This window comes from Cottoperca gobio, chromosome 4 (assembly GCF_900634415.1).
Source record: "Cottoperca gobio chromosome 4, fCotGob3.1, whole genome shotgun sequence".
In the NCBI taxonomy this organism is placed as follows: Eukaryota; Metazoa; Chordata; class Actinopteri; order Perciformes; family Bovichtidae; genus Cottoperca; species Cottoperca gobio.
In genome coordinates this window covers 26,176,904-26,195,901 of record NC_041358.1, presented here as the reverse complement: position 1 = coordinate 26,195,901, position 18,998 = coordinate 26,176,904, and the positions used below count along the sequence as shown (strand labels likewise).

Below are 18,998 nucleotides of genomic sequence, written 5' to 3'. Positions count from 1 at the left end.
GATGCTGAGAGGAGAATGGTGAGCATGGATGAGAGAGTGCTGGGCTGCAGCAAGCCTCCCTCCCTCCCACAGCCACCCGCCCAGTCGCCTGCTCAGCTGGAAGGTCAGAGCCCGCCCACTCCCCCCCCTCCACCTCTCTTTTACAGTGTGTGATTGGCTTCTTGGCTTGCCTGTCAGCCTTCCGCCTCACCTCCCCCTCCCTCGGTGTTAACACCTTCGCTCTCTGGCTGGCTCTGAGCCTTGGTCGGCACACGCCAGCCTCAGCCTGGTTTGGCAGAGAAAAGGCTTTCTGAATCCCAGCAAAGCAATCAATCGCTGCTGAGGTCTGTGCTTGAGTGAGCCGGGCAGAGGAGCGCGAAGCAGAGCTCTGGGGGAGTGATTGCAGCCTCAGGCACTATGCTAGTCTAATAGGATGCCTGCGCAGCACTGTGTATATAAATTAGCTATTACAGGGTGCATGTTAAAATCCTTTGCACATTTACATGACTGTGTCTATACATTATCTCGTACTCCTCTCTTTCCCTTACACACACAACTCTCACACACAAACACACACACACACACACACACACACACACACACTTTTGCACATAGCCTACACACTGGACTGATTACCATTTCAAAAATAATGATTGAGTTTTAGATTGTTCATCGACGAAAAATATCATCGTTTCAAATTAAAAACACCGAATTTGGCTGTTTTACTCACAATTTGCATTTTTTGGGAGTGATATGAAAACGGACACCTGTCCATACAGGTGTAGCCTTTAAATGGGATATAGTTGACTCTTTTTTGAATGGTGTATCTGTAGAAGCATTCACCAATATGTAGGCTATGCTGGAGGCAAAACACATCAGAACGGCGCTACCTGTCTGCCTGCCGCGGTACGCGACGTGCTATGATATGATATGGAACAAACAGGTACGATGGAAACTATGTGCCCCCACGTTATCTACTCACCATGACCATTCTCGTGTCAGGCTGTTGGTGTTACGGGAGCGGTAGTCTCGGCGAACAAACTGTAAACCGGCGAAGTCAGCGAGGAGAATCGGATGGAGTAGCAACAGCGTGCCGGAGAGGATGAATGGACCGACGTGGTGGTTTAGTGAGTGTAGCGGAGCCAACAACTAAACAGGGAACCCGTGGGTGTGGAAGGAGACATGCAGCCCTGTCCCGTGCGCGAGGGATACAAACACTGGCTCAGTGGGAAACTAAGACAAAACAACGCGGCGAGAATCCACTCAGAGGAAAAGATTTAGAGAAAACACTCCTCTACCTTTCCCCCCACCTCCAAAAAATAAGCCATTTACGGAATGTCCAGTCACCTCGCGCGCGCTCTCCCATTGGCTGAGGTGCCTACAGGGCGGTGCGCTCGCGGATGCGAGTGAAAGAGGCAGGCTCGTGTGGTCCTCGAAGCCTCACGCGGAGAGGTAGATGCTTAAGCAGTTAAGCTGACTTTATGTTCGTGACTGCACATAATTATTCCTCGCCTGACTGTTAATAGGCTAATTATGCATACAGTCTGTAACCGCCTTCATATACGTCCCGTCTTTTGTCACTACTTTCGTATAGAGAACATAACTACAGTGTTACCGCAGTGTTTGCGCGTGCAGCCCACTCCCTGTCGTTATGTGCAGATTGGACCTTTTATTTCTGCCTCAACACAATTACTCTTAATTACACCGACACATTATAATCCTCACTGCAGTTTGTGGATAATCTATATTTACACAAATAAAAAGCACATTCTCTATGCCCAGCAGAAAACCTGCCACAGGTTGGTGGGTGTCCCACTGGCCCCTATCTCAGGCACACAAGAAGAGGGAGCTCTTGCCTCCTTTAACACAGTTACACGGCAGGCACCAGCACTTGGCTGTACCTTCACACCTACATACATTTACACACACACACACACACACACACACACACACACACACACACACACACACACACACACACACACACACACACACACACACACACACACACGTGCATACACTCAGACAGCACACATAAGGAGTATACACACATGTACACACGTGTCTCACAGATGCTCTGTCACATTATGCTGTAGATATGAACATGTAGCCTCATGTAACTGACTTACACTGGGATTTTCTTCATGTTTTCAGACAAGAGATCAAAATATCATCAATTTCCCAACACAGGATGGTAATGTTTTCTGGGTTCAACACAGCAATAAGTGGCATTCAGCTGGTTTGTTTCAATTAGCATTCATAAGCTAATCTCAAACACTTTTCTCTGCCTCAACCTCGAGACCCATCCTGACACAGGATCACACTTTATTCAGAAAGTCTTTTAAGCAAGTGACAATAATTTGTCACTAAAAGGATTTACACAATATTTACAATTACAAGTGTCCATCTTCCAGCTTATCAAATGTGAAGATGTGGAATGTGTGATTGGCATTATTCTATGCCTTGTTGCAGACCAAGAGATTGATTACTCCAAAATGAAGATACATTAGCGGCAAGTTCCACTTTGTAAAACATTTACGGTTCTTTTTGTCCCTTTTTATTGCAGCAAACTGATATTCAGGTCTCCAGCAAACTGTTTAATGCAAATCAGGTCCGGTGTGAATTTTAAGGGTCTGAATCCTGAAGCTAAGCGATGCCCTCTGTAGCGCAGGCCCCCGCTGTGCACACACAATCCACATTGTGAATAGAGTACGATACACTATACGGCATGTACCACATACGTTTACAGTATGCATATTAATGCAAATATGAATTGTGAATGGAAACCACACACTCGAGTAGCTACACAAATTAGCTCCCAAATGAGCACACTGAGAGAACACTGTTAGAAAAGAAGAAGAAGAAAGAGTGTTGGGAATGATGAGACCAGTTCTGGCAGACAAAAAGGACACGTGAACTAAAGCTCCACTTCACCCCCCTGACCTCTCCACCTCTGTCTGCTTAGCTACAGAGAGCTAGCTAGCCTAGCAGAACCATGTGCCTGACATACTAATGAGAATCCTCACTACGCCTTCAATTAAGCCTGAGCAGTACTGAGGTACACACACACACACACACACACACACACACACACACACACACACACACACACACACACACACACACACACACACACACGCGTGCACACACACAGGGGAAGATGGGCTGCACAAGCTCGCTATTGTTTCAGAGAGAATAGAATATGCTGGCACTCGCAGTCTGGAGATTTGTACCGATCATACTGTATATGACACAACAGAGGAAGAGTAATGTAGAATGAAACACAAAGAAAATGGATCAAAATAGAAGTGCATCTTTGTCTGTTTCCCTTTGTTAAAGGCCTCCGTATCTTTTCCACCACAGAGCAGAAAGAAGCAAAAAATGTGCAGCGGCACAAACCCACAGTTTGCTTGTCCATCCCTTATCCTCCTGCTCTGACCTTTTTCAATTTAATAAAGGCTTTTGGACCCGGAACAAAGCTTTGTCCACTTCACTGCCTCTAATATTCTCCTTCCAAACATTCTGTAAAGAACAGTAAGTCAAATCCATGACATTGACTGAATCGCAAATCACGTCTCTGTCTTTGTATGCGGTCAACGTTTAACTGATGATGTTTAGAGGCAGTGAAATGTGGGGAGGAAATAGAGGGTGATCATTTCCTTATTTCATAAAGCAAAGTGTTTCGAGGTTGTTTTCTCCGATATGATCAGAAATAACCTTTTCTCTAAATGAGAGCCTGATTTGAGAGTGAAAATAGTCTCTCACAGTTGACTTGCTCGGCTTGTCGTTTCACCAAATTGCTCTGCAGGACCGTGTGATTTTATAAAGCAATGAAAGTGACTTCCCCTACTCAGTAAATTAGCTATAAACACAGTCTGCTCTTTGGAGTGTGTTGTGCTGCATAGTGTGTGTAAGTGTGTGTGTGTGTGTGTGTGTGTAGATATAATACACAGACTCATACCAAAGATGGAACCATGTTGCTGCCATGTCCTAGTTGAGGGTAGGCGACACATTGTGCATTATAATAATGTGTATGGACAGATGGAGGGAGTGGTTGATAGTCTATCAAGGGCATCCATGCTGAGATGCTTTACAGTCGGGATGTTAGAGATATTGCAGTGGAACTTAATATCTTTTCCTACTTACAGTTTGTATCTGTCTGCATAAAATGCAATACAGCACTGAATAAATGTAAAAACGTCAAAGAAGCAATTAAGGGGAATGACTAAAACAGACTACTCTCTCTCTTAATGACTTTGCACAAGGTGGATATCGTTGATTGGATGCATTATTTGGCTCTTTTCTTTTACCTGATGACTGATGCTAAATAGTTTTTGAGGAGGCAAATGATTTTTCTCTTTCTACTTGTAAAGTTTTGAAAGTTAAAAAGCTTTTGTGGCTTTAACCCAGGAGGGCCAGCCATACTTGTCAGCAATGAGAAACCCCATCTCGCTGATTGTCTCTGGCTCACATCCATAAACACACACACACACACACACACACACACACACACGCACACACACACACACACACACGCACACGCACACACGCACATGCACATTTCGGTTCTTGAAGTGCGTCACAGTCTGACAGTGTGACTGCCGTGGAACCAGAGCTTTAAGGGCTGGACCCCACAAGTGTGCTTCAGCCTGCGCTTCTAATTCGGAAAGCAGAGAGCCGGCTAATTGTCATGAACTCCTCCTGCCCTCCACTCTGCCCTGCTCCTCCACCCTAAACCCCTCCTCGACACAGACCGTAATGGATGAATGCAGGCTGCTGTTGTCTCTCGTACTCTCCCTTACTCCCTGTAGTTAACTCACGATGCTGTATCTTTGCCACGCCCTGAAAAATGTTGTTGAATCTCCAGGATTGGAAACACTGGCGGCACTGTACTGTATACACGGTATAGTGTGGTAGCATCCAGCACGTAGTATTCTCATGAAGTGTGAAAGAGCAGGCAAAGAATACACAGCATAGCAGCTTTGAATATGCAGTGTGTGCAGACGGTGATAATTGTGGATGCTCTCGGTTTGAGTCTTGTTAACTGTCAGACGCGGTGTTTCAACACCTGTCTTGTGTTTCACTCTGCATAATAAGACTTCTATTTAAAGGGAGGAGAAGTGAAGATGTCAGCAGAGTTGTTACCTCAAAGTGCGAGAAGAAAATACCTTGATTATTAACAAGAGAAGGAAAACTTGTGTTTTGCAGCAAACCTGATCCTAACAATCGCTAGTCAAGTTCAGAAGAAATGAGTGTAACCAAAGAACACAGGAGAGAAAACACAACCTGAAACACTTTTCACTGTACGGCTGTACAATGCTTGTCAAGCCCGGTTGATTCCCATTCAAAATATCACAGCAGTCTATGCAGTAAAACATCCTAATACATTTAATAGCCCAGAACACACTCCTCGGTCTGCAGAGGTTCACTTAGTCTCTTTTTGATTTGCCCTTGAAGGATAGATTTAGTTGCCGTATTGAAGTTCTGGCAGTAGTAGCATCTTGCTGTGCTACTCAGACTGATGATCGCCTCTTTCCTGGCAGGTGTCCACCCTCTGCCGGTAACAATCAACAAATGAGAATCACAGCCTGCAACTCGGCCGTCTCCCTGCCCAGCGACAAACTCAGCATCCCTGAATCTCAGACACTAGAAAGCTATTAGCACAATGCGGCTGCATCCGCACAACAATGGGCGGGTTTGGATTTGGTTTGTAATTTCATGGTCAGAGGCGCATGGTGCACCTGCATCGCTGTTGTACGTTCGATCAAATCACTTTTTCTTTCTCTGCAAAAGCAGGGCTCTCCGTGCCACTTTGCTCTGACTATTGTGTAATAGAGAGGAGCAGGTCTGCCACAAAAAGCTCCTCCGAAGAGGAGACTGAACTGTTCTGAAGTGGGAGGAGCAGAATCGCCACGAAGTCTCCTAATTTAAACCACAGAGAGCAAATGATGTTGAATTATCCTGGGAGGACCGGCGACTTCACAGCCAGTCACTGAAATGCGCTCTGAAAGAAAGGCCAACGCTTGCCAACGTTTGTCCCTCGAAGGCATTTAGAGATTACAAACTATCGCCTACAATGATAGAAATAAACACTTGTTGTTAGAAAGAAAAGGATTTGTAGTAAAATCTCTCTATGTGCATTTTTTATAGTTATGTTTAAAGACACTAATTATCTAAAAAGCCCAAAACCCTCAATCTTCTATTAATTAGCTCGTAGCGACTTCCTGCTGACACACTCACTAAAAAGGGGTGAAAACATGTTGCGATCACGAGAGCTTTAAATTCAGTGTTCCTGGTGTTTTGAATAATAAGTTGACATTTTTCTTTAAAAAATCTTACTTGTTAAAAACTAATAACTAAATCCAGCACGACCCTGCCAGTCGACGAATGTGAGAGTACAACGTTTCTTAAATATACACCGATATCAATACAAGCGTTCTGGTAAAATGTTACTAATCTAGTTGAAGCTTTCCTCCTACATCCTCTTCCCGCCATGTCAGCGGGCATGATACGGCGTCAGCTTAACCCCTGCCTGTGTCACTCTCCCTGGTGGAAACTCCTCAAATCGGAAATGAATTCTTCATGCTGATCCCAGAACAAGGCCGTGCTGCATTTGTCACAGCCACTTTCTCTCTGTTTGGTGTCGCTGGAGCTTTGCAGGCTGCAGATATGTGACATGTTTGAAAGCTCAGTGGTGTGAGGAGTGAACGCGCGTTCAATCGCTATGTAAAGTGTAGATTTATAATTCAAAAATAATGCATTAAACACATTAAAATAAAGAAAATCCTTCTTCTTCTTCTTTTTTTTTGTGAATGTGAGAGATCATGGCGGGTCTTTGAGGCTGTAGCCTAACACAAATGAGAGAAGGTTTGTGGAGGTGCCCAGAGAGGCTTAGCTATGCATTGGCTGTTGAGTCTGGCATGTGTTCTGGCACTGCGAGTGTATTCTCAACAGGACTCTGGTGGATTAGTGTCCATTTGGACAACAGAGTGGTCCGCAGCTTGGGGTGACATTCAACTTCAGCAGACCAGCAGCTCATACACTGATCATGAAGTTTAGTCTCGCTGTTTATTGTCATCGATGTGTCGTAAACGTAATGACGTTCCATTGTTACATTTGCAGAGTCTTAAAAATGTTTAGTTATCTGTAGCTCTCCTGTCTTATGGTCTGAACCGGAGGACTGTGTGTGTGTGTGTGTGTGTGTGTGTGTGTGTGTGTGTGTGTGTGTGTGTGTGTGTGTGTGTGTGTGTGAGAGGAAGCCGCTCTGCAGTGTGGTGGGTCGGTGGATCACGGGGTATGGTGGTGGGCTTTGGGGCATGGGGGACGGCAGCCCGTCTTTGCGTTTGATCCCATCCATGCTCACAGAGCGACTGCTGTGGTCCATCTGGTGGAGGCTTTAATCACAACTCCCCCCCCCCGTGCGCACACACACACACACACACACACACACACACACACACACACACACACACACACACACACACACACACACACACACACACACTTTCAAACCTTTTTTATCTCCAATATTTATTTGAGTCGGTTCCTGCAGTTATGTATTTCCCTGCAGAAGTAACTGTGTTCTCACAATCTCCAGCTCTCGGATGGAAACACTGAGAAACAGTGAAACCCCACCTGCCATCTGCGATGATGTTTAAAAGCTCATCAAAAAATCTCACACTAACTGATCTCCATAAATGGCTGCACGACGGCGTTTGATAAGGAATAACCTTTTAGAAACGAGACGTATCCAGAGACCTTCGCAGGCATGGCCTACGGTACTGTGGACCAAAACATGCCCATGCTGCACAAATCCAGCTCTTCAAATGTCACTTCATGCTTAACCGCCCTTTCTCATGCTTGAAGAAAAGCAAGTGGGCAATGCACAACAAGAAAAACCTCCACCGGGCTTCGGTTTAAATGCCTACACGCTCAGAGATATGTTTCAGTTATCTTGCGCCCATTTTGAAGAGAAGAAATTCATTTACTCCAGAAATCATTTTCACGTGCAGAAGGTTTAAATCATGTTCTGAGCAAATGTGCTGCTTCTAATGCTACAGGAAATTAAGCCAGGACAGAGGGGAGGGATTTTGACAAAATGTGTATGTGATTATGTCAATTTACAGAGTGTGCGGTGAACAGTTTAAACCTGTTAGTTTAATACTAAAGGGAGTAAAGGGTCAGCAGATAACAGTGAAGCAGTCGGTTCACCTCCCCGAGTTGTGCAGAGGAACTATTACTGTTCGCCGCCCCTTCCACAAAAACAATTGCAGTATTTTCATCAACAGCTAATCACTTGAAAATCCCTTTTTGAACCTGCTTTGATTTCCTGAACACACATCGTGCAAACAGGACGACTAGACGCCTCCCGGAGGAGCCGGCGGCTCGCTGCCTCATCTCCGACGGTCACTCCTCCTCGCCGCTAATGCACAAGTAAGCCACACATCATTTATTCATGTTGACAGCAGATACTTTGCCTCGTCCCCGGCAATTAGCAAATCAATAAAAGGGCATTGGCTTTGAAACTATCAATTCTGAGAGGACAAAAAAAAAAATTGCGCTGTTCATCAACACGCCAGGATCCCAGACGCAGGCAATCACTCAAGTATCGGCAGCGTTTGTCAGCTCAGCATCAACAGGCGCTGAGCTGACAACAAGACGCATCCTCTAAGAGCACTGCTCTTAAAATGGGTCCTCACCTACAAAATGGGGGTCTGTTCCATATCATATCTCAAACTGGGGTCTACAAAAGGGCAGCATCTATAAACGTCGGGTTGTTTGCGTTACGTGTGTATTGTGAGGGAGGTGACTAAGCTGAAGCCACATGAGTGAGATTATCAGGTCAGTAAAGAGCTCGCACCGGCTAATACCTCTTTTGTCAAAGTTTATAAGGCTGACACATCTGCAGTACATTCAGATCTCACCCTGTTTTATAATTCATTCGGTAAATCTGCATGATCCAACGCACACCTCAGGCTGCGATACGTCGACCTAAGAAGACGTTACATTCCCTGTTTCTCCATAATTAATTGGAAATGTTTCTTTGCGTACTGAGAACTGGCCACATTTTCATTATTCTCTCTCTATTTATCCTTTTTTTTTAAAAGCCCAATGAAATAACTGCAACTGGATGTGGAAACATTGTCCACGAGAGGCAACACATTTGTGTCTGAAATTAAATGATTTTCCTCCACCAAGCAAAAAAGAGCAGTCCTGGGATTCTTCTCTTTGAATTACAGACGAAAAACCAGAACAGCAGGAATTATTTTGTGTATTCAGCACATTGAAGTGTGAAATGAAGCCTCTGAATTGAGGTAAATCCCAAATATAATCCAGGTCCACTATGGACATCCAGTGTAATCCAACACTATATAAACCGTGGTAATTATTATGCGTGCCTGAGGTTCACACACTGTTTTCTATTTTTCCATTTTCCATCACCTCAAGGTGTATTTCTTTAGCACGTACATTTTTATGAGAAACCTGCATTTCTTAATTGAAAACATGTTTTAGTGCACTTCTATATTCTTATATTAAATTATGTTAATCTGTGTATTTAAAGAGCTGGTTCAAATCTCCTGCTTTGCTTTTTGTTTGGTGGTGGGAGCCTTTTGTTTGCTTTTGGATTATCTGCTGTGCTCTTCAGCCACCGCTATAAAAACCTCTGTGTGTGTGTGTGTTTGTGTGTGTGTGTGTGTGCTGAAGTGACATGATCAGTGTGTTGCTGCTGTTTTGGTCATGAACGTCAAGACACATTGAGCAGTGAAGAGACTGTACTGACCGCTCAGACACCCTGGGCTCTGCCGCTGCCATTATGTAGGTGAAATTACAGGTTATTACTTCCAGGTCAAAGCACCTGCACATAGAAAGGTGACCTTTGGTTGGGCGTGGGCGCTCGTGTGGCTGCGGCGAGCTATCCTCTTGTGAGGCTCTTGTTTACGGATCTCACCCACATCGGGCTCTACCGAGTGGATGGGTATGAAGCATGGTGATCAGATGGTAATGTGCGATGAAACACTCACTAAAAGGCACCCTATATATCGGGTAGGGTGTGCACGGGAAAAAGAAAACTCAGGCGGAGAAAGAGAGGAAAAATGAGAGAAGGTTCACTTAGCTTTACAGTGTGTGTGTGTGTGTGTGTGTGTGTGTGTGTGTGTGTGTGTGCGTGTCTGTCTGTCTTTGCGTGAGCCTGCAGACACCTGCTCCATTCTGCAGTGATGGCTCCCAGCGGGACACAGGCTCAGCTGCTGATCTCTAGGCCCTCCCTGCAGTACTGGTGGCCAGGCACACACACATACACACACTCCATACACACATACAACCCTGTAGCACCCCCCCCCCACCACCCACCCACCCACACCTCCCCCCTCGTAGTGTCTCTCAGCCTCTCTGCGTTCCCCGTAACTGACACACCACATGTGCTCATATCACAGTGCAAACATGATGCACACACACACAGACACACACAGACACACACACACGCACACACACACACAGACACACACACACGCACACACACACACGCACACACACACACACACACACACACACACACAGACACACACACACGCACACACACACACACGCACACACACACAAAGCGGCACAGTCTGTGTTCATATGATGATGCATGTACATTGTATGGCACGGTGCAGTCATGATCTGCTCCCCTCTGCTATATGCTCGAGGAACACTGAAGTGTCTTTACTCCCCTAAGCTAAAAGTTTGACTGAACACTGCAGTGCATAACACTTACACATCATGTGCTGCTGTGAATGCAGTTAAAAATATAACACATTTAATATATTTTCCAAATCACTTGATGATTAATGTTAAAATAAATGACAACAAGCACATTTGCTTGTGTCTTCGTAGCACTAATGGACCCTTATTGCACTATCATTACTGTCGATGCTGTATTTGTGCCAATGTCTCCGTCTCTCTGTTTCTCTCTCTGGGCGTCATTCTCTCTCTGTGACGTCGCTCAGTGTTCTGCACCTGTTTGTGCCTCGCTGACGGGTTGTTGAGCATAAATGAACTAATTTCCTGGATATAGAGAACACAGCAATCAAGGCAAGGGGAAGTGCAGTGAGCGGCAGATGGAAGCAGCTAATCATTGTTATGAAATAGAGTTGACCTCTAACTATCTCCTGGCTGCTAATATACCGGAGCTACAGACGTTTGCCAGCGTCTGTGCCACGCACCCCCCCCCCCCCCCCCCCGCCCCTACCTGTTTTTCTGTTGTGTAGATGATCAACCTCTTCATGCAGGTTTAAAATGAAACCCTCTTTTTTGTTTTTTGTCATGTTGAAACAGAAAAGCTTGGAGTTGTCAAACAAGACCTAGTGTCACATAGAGAACGGCAGCTGCCTGCAGCGGCTAATCAGTGGAGCTTTCTACAAATTAACAGCATTCAGCTCTGAAGCACGGCGCACTGCAGGTTTTTAGATGTGGGCTTTTGAAAATTAGATCTCAGTGACTGAAATATGGAATAAATTGCAATTCAGTTTTTGCTCACATGTTCTTTTATGTCTAAGGTGACATGGCGGAGATTGAATGTTCTTCCTAATGCTGTAAAATGATGCCGCGGATGCTCGTTTTGAATGGAAGAATATCAGTCTAAATGTCACTTAATTGCCGAATCCCTCCTCTGTGTGCTTGGGTTCAGAATTAAATCCTTTGAATGCTCTTTTAAAAGAACTGTCCTGCAGCTTGAAGGATGCACACACACACACACACACACACACACACACACACACACACACACACAAGTTATGGTAAACTTCACTGCGTTGGAGAACAAAATCAGCTATTTATTCATTTATCACTCATTTAAAGGCGAGGAGCATTACATGTAAATACACTGTAGTGCCTTCACTTTGAATGTTAATGTTAGAAAACACAATGAGATACATCTGCTCCATTCTCGACAATACGGAGAAATACGGTGCTGCCGGTACATAATTGTATTCCCGTTTGATATCACGGAGGTAGAAAAGGCGATGCTGCTGCTTTTTGAGGCTTTCCACAGCGAAGCCATCAGAGTCTTCCAGCACATTTATCTAATGTATGCAAATGATCTCGCTGTGCTTAATGAAGGCACCATTAATCACTATAACGATGGTCTTTTTAAACCAGGGTAATCATGCGCACGCACATTTTAAAACGCATACACATGAGCATATGTTCACACACACACACACACACACACACACACACATGGAACATGCCTCATCACCAGCAACACATTGATGAGAAATGCACCAAATCCCAAAAGAAACCATTTTAGCAGAAATACAACCACGTACAATGAGCAGCTCATGATCATACTTTCTTCTTCCTGTCTTCATTTATGCTGTTAAATTCAATGCACTTTATGACCAGCTCATCGTTCTTCTGGAATTAGCTCAAATTCAGTTATTCCACTCAATACAGCGGCGATAAGATGCATCAGAATATGTTTACACGTCAATCGTATTTATGTAATAAATTCAGCTTAATTAGTTCCACTGGTTTCAACAAATAATTCACGGTCCAGCAGCTTCATGCAAACAGCAGATAACAGTGCTGCGAGTGTGAACGGGCAGAGACGCACGGCGTGCTGTATAATGACAACAAAACACTGGACAGACGTCTTTGAACTCGTGTAAGAATTCAAAGCAAAAAACTGAAAAACATTTCTGAAGCTTCCAACTCCTCACGGAACGTAATTCACCGCTCATCCTCGCGGCACATTTGCATACAGTTGACGGAAACCCCTGGGTACAGTCAGCAGCATGACAGTGGGTTATGAAGGCTTCCGGGAGGCTCTGGGGTGTGGATCTGAGCCAGTTTGAAGGGGAGCCGAACCAATGAAGAGCCCACAGCGGATTAGACACCCACAGCTTCATGTCGCTTTAATGCGGCGAGTCAGGGATTTTCTTACAACGCTTTTGCCTAAACGCTCAGGGTTTTCTCATGCCCCCTTTCTCTCTCTCACTCCCTTCCTCTTGAATAAATCTTCTCTATGTAAATGTGAGTAACGTCGTCTCCAGTGCACACACATACAGTGCTCCTGCTTCCTCTGCTCCCGTGGCTCGTCAGACGTTAATTGCAAATTGAATTGAATAGTTATAATCAAATGAAATCTGTCGTCCTACAGCTGTTCACATCCAATGATGGAAACATAATGTTACGTGAAGTTGAGAAACGGTAGAATTGTAAGTGTACTGCTGCAGCCTATGTATTCACTCACAATGGAAAATAACTCGACACACATTAAACGCTGCACGCACGATAACAGAATTCACAAAATACATGAAATATATTAGCCACACTCACACATGCAAACACACAACACCTCAAATTCCCTTGATAACAGTCTGACTGGCAGAGGCTAAAGACAGAGTAGGCGTCCGTAATTGAACAAACATAACAATGTAAATATTTACTAATACCATCCATTGGGGATACAGACGCAATCCTACAATTGATTTGCTCTCTTTCTGCCCTTATGCTCTTTTCCTCACACACAGATTCACACACACTTACTACCACTCTCTTCTCCTCTTTCTCTCCTTTGCATTATGCCTGTGTTCATTAAAGAGACGGAGATATATTGGTCTGACTATCCTCTTACCAGGGGTGACCTGAAGCCCATCTGGGCTGGCGATGACAGGAGATCCCTGGGAAATAGCGGCGAGTGCGTCTCGGGGACGGAGCCCACGCCACTGGCTGCTAGTCCCGAGAGCTGCCCGTACCTCGCCATCATCTTGAGATGCTGCTCACAGAACACACACACTCGTACACAGACACAGAAGGAGAAGGGAAGAGAGAGGGAGAGAGAGAGAGAGAGAGAGAGTGAGAGAGAGAGAGTGTGAGAGAGAGAGAGAGAGAGAGAGAGAGAGAGAGGAAAAAAGAGGAAAGGGGTGTGAGAGAAGAGAAGGAGAACAGATAACAGCAGGTAGGAAGGACGGTGAGAATGGTAAAGGACAGAAGAGGGAGTGGGGAGGGGGGGGGGACATGAAGAAAGAGGAGGTAGAGGGGGATTACAGAACACTTTGCTCTCACACAAATGCATGTGTGAACACACAGGCACTCACAAACATACTGTACGTGCATATGTAGGCACACATACAATTGTAGCCCCAGGTTGGGCAGTTTCACAAGCAAGTCTATGTCGGATGGGTTTGATAGCTACCTTGTTACAATAGAGGGAAAGAAAGTCTAGCTCTCCATTTATTATTACAAGCCAGGATGAGTGTGAGAAGCGTAGCAGCCCCCTTTTTCTCCGTACCGACCATCGTGCCGGGGAAACACAACAAACAGCTGTTATCAATCATCCCCTCTGTCTTCTGGCCGTGAGCATACAGAAGTGCAGAGAAACGCACACGCACGGACGCACGACAACACACATGACAGAATGGTTGGCAGCAGACATACACAGGTGAAGTGTGGAGAAAGAAGCAAATCCAAATGTCTTTACCTCATTGCTCAACAAAGCGGCGTTGAGTGTTCGGCTTATTTCGAACATGTTCAGATTCGGTGCTTTTTTTTTGTTTTGTTTTCGCGTTCTGTCCTTTTTTTATTTTCAGATTCTCTTCGGTTCTCGGCGCCCCTTTCTCTTCTCTACGGCTGGGCAGTCAGTCCCGGGAACACACAAAAAAAAAGGTAGAAAGAAAGAAAAGAAAAAATCAAATCAACTGGAAAAAAGAGGGGGATAAAAAAATCCTCTTTAATTTTCGGGTTGTGGAGTTGTGATTGTTTTTCAGTGCTCTCTTGTTTCTTTCTTTCTGTCTCCCCTGTCTGTTGATGCACCTCTGCTGGCTGTGGCTGTAGTGCTGGCGTTTGTGCCCAGGGTCTCCGCACACGTCTAAGGAGTCAATATGCTGTTTTTTTTTTTAAATCTCCCCAGAGTCAGCACATTAAAACAGGCAGTCAGGCAGTCGGTAGGTCGGTGGGTCGTGCTGGCGGGCTGGATGGCTCCCTTATCTGTCCCCCGCACACTGGCTCACACAATACGCTCCGATCCTCACACTGCTCGCTAGCAGATTAGCCTGTCCCAAAACATAGCACTTAGTTTAAACTCCCCTCCCTTTTGCTTTCTCTCTCTCTCTCTCTCTCTCTCTCTCTCTCACTCTCTCTCTCTCTCTCTCTCTCTGTATCACTCCCTCTGGCTCGCTCCTTTGCTCTCCCTCCCTCTCTCACTCCATCTCTCTCTGCATCACTCTCTCTCTCTCTCTCTCTCTCTCTCTCTCTCTCTCTCTCTCTCTCCTCCCATTGCTCACGCATTGATGCAGCTACAGTTCACTGTGCTACCACAAGGTGGGAAGACTGTTCTAGCAACAGCGACACCATCGCCGCCACATCCCTTCCTCTCCGTGCCACTCCTATCTTTTCCATTTTTCTCTCCTCTCCTCTTTCCGTGAGTGTCTATAGCACACAGGTATAGAGGGTGAGGAAAGGTTTGCACTTATATAAGCTCTGACCACCAGATCAGACCTGCAGCCAGGGATAAATGGATTTGTTAGGACTGGTATTGTTTCGGTCCTGTTGTCTAATTATGTGTCTTACAAAAACAGGTTGTGGATTCCAGGGTGGAAAAGGACTATCAAGGACTTTTGGGGAGGAAATAATTCAGCACTTGCTCGGAGGTGTTTTTGTGACAGGTACACGTAAAGTAATGGAATGGAATAAAAACCTGTACACTATCAAGAGACCTCCAGAGAGCGGAAATGAACGCTGCCTCTCTCGTAATGGGCAGCAGAGGAAAAAAGCGAGGGTTGGGCTGATGTGAGCATCAAGGTCAGGTGGTTGTCCTTTTCCTCAGCAGGGTGTGGCACGGAGATGACGAAGCAGCTAGTCACAGGCACGGCAGGAGATCCCAACTACTGAAGAAGTAAACAAGGGTGGGGGCGGGGGGGGGGGGGGAGAGATTAGGGAGACCTGTGCCAAGGATATGATTCACGACATTTTTGGTTTCAGTCGATAACACCTGGGAGATTTCAGAGTGTGACTCACAGTGCACTGTAACTGCATCGAGTGCAAGTTAACATGTTTATGAAACTGATGTTTGAGGGGGAAATTACAGAAGATGAAATATCGAATGTAAATGATGCCGATCATCTTCACTAATGCTGATCTTACTGGCGTCTTACTCGTGGCTCCATCAGCATGGCAACACATTTATTCCCAGTGCTTTGAATGTGTCTTTTGCTGTCGTGGATCAGAGTGGGGAGAGAGCGGCCAGTTAATGGCAGCCTATTGACACTGAACCATCTGTTTACGTGGACACTGTCCAGCAGAGCAGAGAGGGAGGGAGAGAGGGAGGGAGAGAGGGAGGGAGAGAGGGACAGAGCGACAGAGGAAGTGACGGATGAAGAGGGAAGAGAGGGTGACAATTAAAGGATGAGAGAGGGGGTGACAGCAATGTGCAAGGCAGAGGACGTGTTAGCAAACTGTGTGCTTTAAACAGGTGTTTATCTGAGACGGGAACAGGAACAATATGTAAAGAGACTCGCACTTATCGAGGATGTGGCGTATGATACGGTTTACATGTTTTAAATTAGCAGGATATGTGAAAGTATCATCACTGTTTTGCTGTCTTGGCTTCAGTTCCCTTGTTTCCCCTCAAAACAGGGCAGCTAGCCACATCCCTGTTCTGTAAAGCCCCGCGGTCCCTGGGGAGGGCTGGTCCGGCAGAGCCCTGTGGGCGGGGGGGGGGGGGGGGGGGGGGGGGGGAGCTGTCAGTCGAATCATCCAGAGTGAGGGCTGATTCCTCAGTCAGCTGCCTCTCAAGCCTTCGTCTCTGACCAAGCCTCACTCCCCTGAGCCCCGTGACTGCTAGTCACCATAGTGATTCTCTGTGTACTGCCGGCTGGTCTCTGCCCCCCCCCCCCCCCCGCCCTGCCCTCCCCCGCCTCTCACAACCACACATCTCCAACTCCCTGCCACTTGTGCCCTGTGTTTTGATTTTTGCATGACATCCTCCTTCATTGATGATCAACTGAATGCGTGGAAGTCCTTCGCTGGTCACGCTAAAAAGGGTTTCCCTACTTATTGGAATACAAATATAAAAAACAGAGCTTCCTCAGCTTCACACACACACACACACACACACACACACACACACACACACACACACACACACACACACACACACACACACACACATATCCTGCTTCAGGCTGGAAACATAAACACGATTTTTTCTTCTTCTTTTCTTTCAGTTATAGTACTGAACTTCACACACTGACTTATTTGATCATTTCACAGTTTAGAAGAAAGCGTATCTTTCTGAAAGAATGAAAAGCGAGGCTTAAAAATACCTTCGCTGTACCAAAGCTGCTGTTTCCCCAAAGGGCTTGTGACATGTTCTGTGTGGGATTACAGAGCGGTGTGGTGTGTCCTCCACTCACAAGCCACACACGCTTAAAATAGCCTCCGTTTCTTAATGTGACTGTGGATTCTGTATTAAGCCATGACACGCTATCTACATGTGAAGCACATTCGTATGTTTAGAAATCATCACATGTCATAAATGTTTTAATAAGCATGTAGAAATACACTCTCCTGAGAGATAATTAAAACGTGAGACTGTACTTCTGTTTCATGTTGTCCAGTGATGGATGTGTTCATTAAATCATTGCTGCACTTTGCAGGTGTTATGATAAAAACATACTATATGCATGCAGAGTGCTACTTGGGCAGAAGGTAGAGGAGTTATTGTTGAAAGAGTTGCTATATTATTTCTTATTTCTCCTTCAAACACAATCCAAAGAAAGACAAGGAGCTTTAAAAGAAGAGGAAAGCCATCGAGAAACAAAACAACGTTGCTGTAATAAACTCCTGCACATTTGAACATCGTTAACACGCCACAGACTCTCCAGTTGTGAACTTCAAGTCTGACACTTCGCTCCAAGTTGAGACGCCATGTATCTCATACATTATATTGAATTGGTTTTAATGAGTAGATTTAAATATATGGAGTTTAGCATAACAGAATCACAAGCGACAATGATCTGACACATGTGTTTTCAATATATATTGCAAAAACAATTCTTATTCAAACTCTGTCTTTCACAAGCCAACAACTAGATGTGAGTTTCAGCCATAAGATCGGGTTACAACCAGCGTCTCGAGTGTTTTAACTCTGCCAGTGACGGTCTCGTGGCAAATTCAACAACTCCGACGCAGCCTCTCTGTTTGATAAGAGCTGAGAAACAAGGGAAACATGTAGCGTATCTAATTCATTCTTCTCATGCTCCATAATTCAATTTCAATCTCCCTCTTGAAAATGAATGATTGTACCACCATAGAGCTCTTTAATTGGCGTAGTGTTAAAGGAATGACATAGCACGGAGGACAGCTATTCAATTTTCAATTTTAACGAAATATTACACAGCAGCTCTGTATTCTCTTCCTGTCATCTGAAAAATAATCAGTCCGACCTATCTACTCGCGGCCTGATGCTTGCCATCAAATACAGATCACACACGGAGAGAAAAATCATTGCCCTCTCCCTGGTCTTATTCATTTGATCCTGTTACACACAGTTTATAACCTGGAAATTAGCAGCAGCCTGTATGCCTCTTGCTCCAGGAGATGTGCGACTGCTCATTTGATGTACTTAATCAGGTGCAGCCTTTGTAATGGGAAAGGAATAGGGCCAGGCTTGATTGGCCTTGATGACATCTATGCTCCAATTGTCTAGAAAACCTCTAGCTTTAATCAATCTGCAGGATAATTCAGAATCTCTGGCTGCTGCCTGCAATGATTGGCTTGCTTCTCTGAAAATGTCAGAAATAGAGGTATGCTTGTAATAAAACTGAGGTGTGTACAATATACTGATTACAGTTTAGAGACAGTGTAATGGGAGTCATTGCTAGTTTAGTGTTGCCTGCCAAATGTGAACGTTGCAAGTATAATATGTTTCAAAATGGCATACGATGATGTTGCCCTCACAGGTTTAACTGTTCATTCGGTGCATTTTGGGAACGTTGGTGTCTGAACGATATCTTTAAGACACACAGCATTTAGCA

At 45.2% G+C, this 18,998-nt stretch overlaps 1 protein-coding gene across 6 annotated transcripts in view; it reads right to left on the bottom strand.

Moving 5' to 3' along the window:
* The window catches only part of elavl4 (ELAV like neuron-specific RNA binding protein 4), a 70,868-nt gene extending 55,709 nt beyond the window's left edge, over positions 1 to 15,159 (bottom strand). For 4 of the 6 annotated variants that reach the window (XM_029429319.1, XM_029429322.1, XM_029429321.1 and 1 more), the window contains exons 1-2: positions 14,444 to 15,159; positions 13,598 to 13,738 (exon numbers count right to left, since the gene is read on the bottom strand). In XM_029429319.1, coding sequence (XP_029285179.1) covers positions 13,598 to 13,738; positions 14,444 to 14,491 — 189 coding nt within the window. In that variant the 5' untranslated portion in view covers positions 14,492 to 15,159. Of the gene's footprint in view, positions 1 to 961; positions 1,261 to 13,597; positions 13,739 to 14,443 lie in introns of those variants that run through there. The other 2 variants (XM_029429324.1, XM_029429326.1) reach the window with 2 other exon arrangements.
* Between the last annotated feature and the right edge of the window lie 3,839 nt (positions 15,160 to 18,998).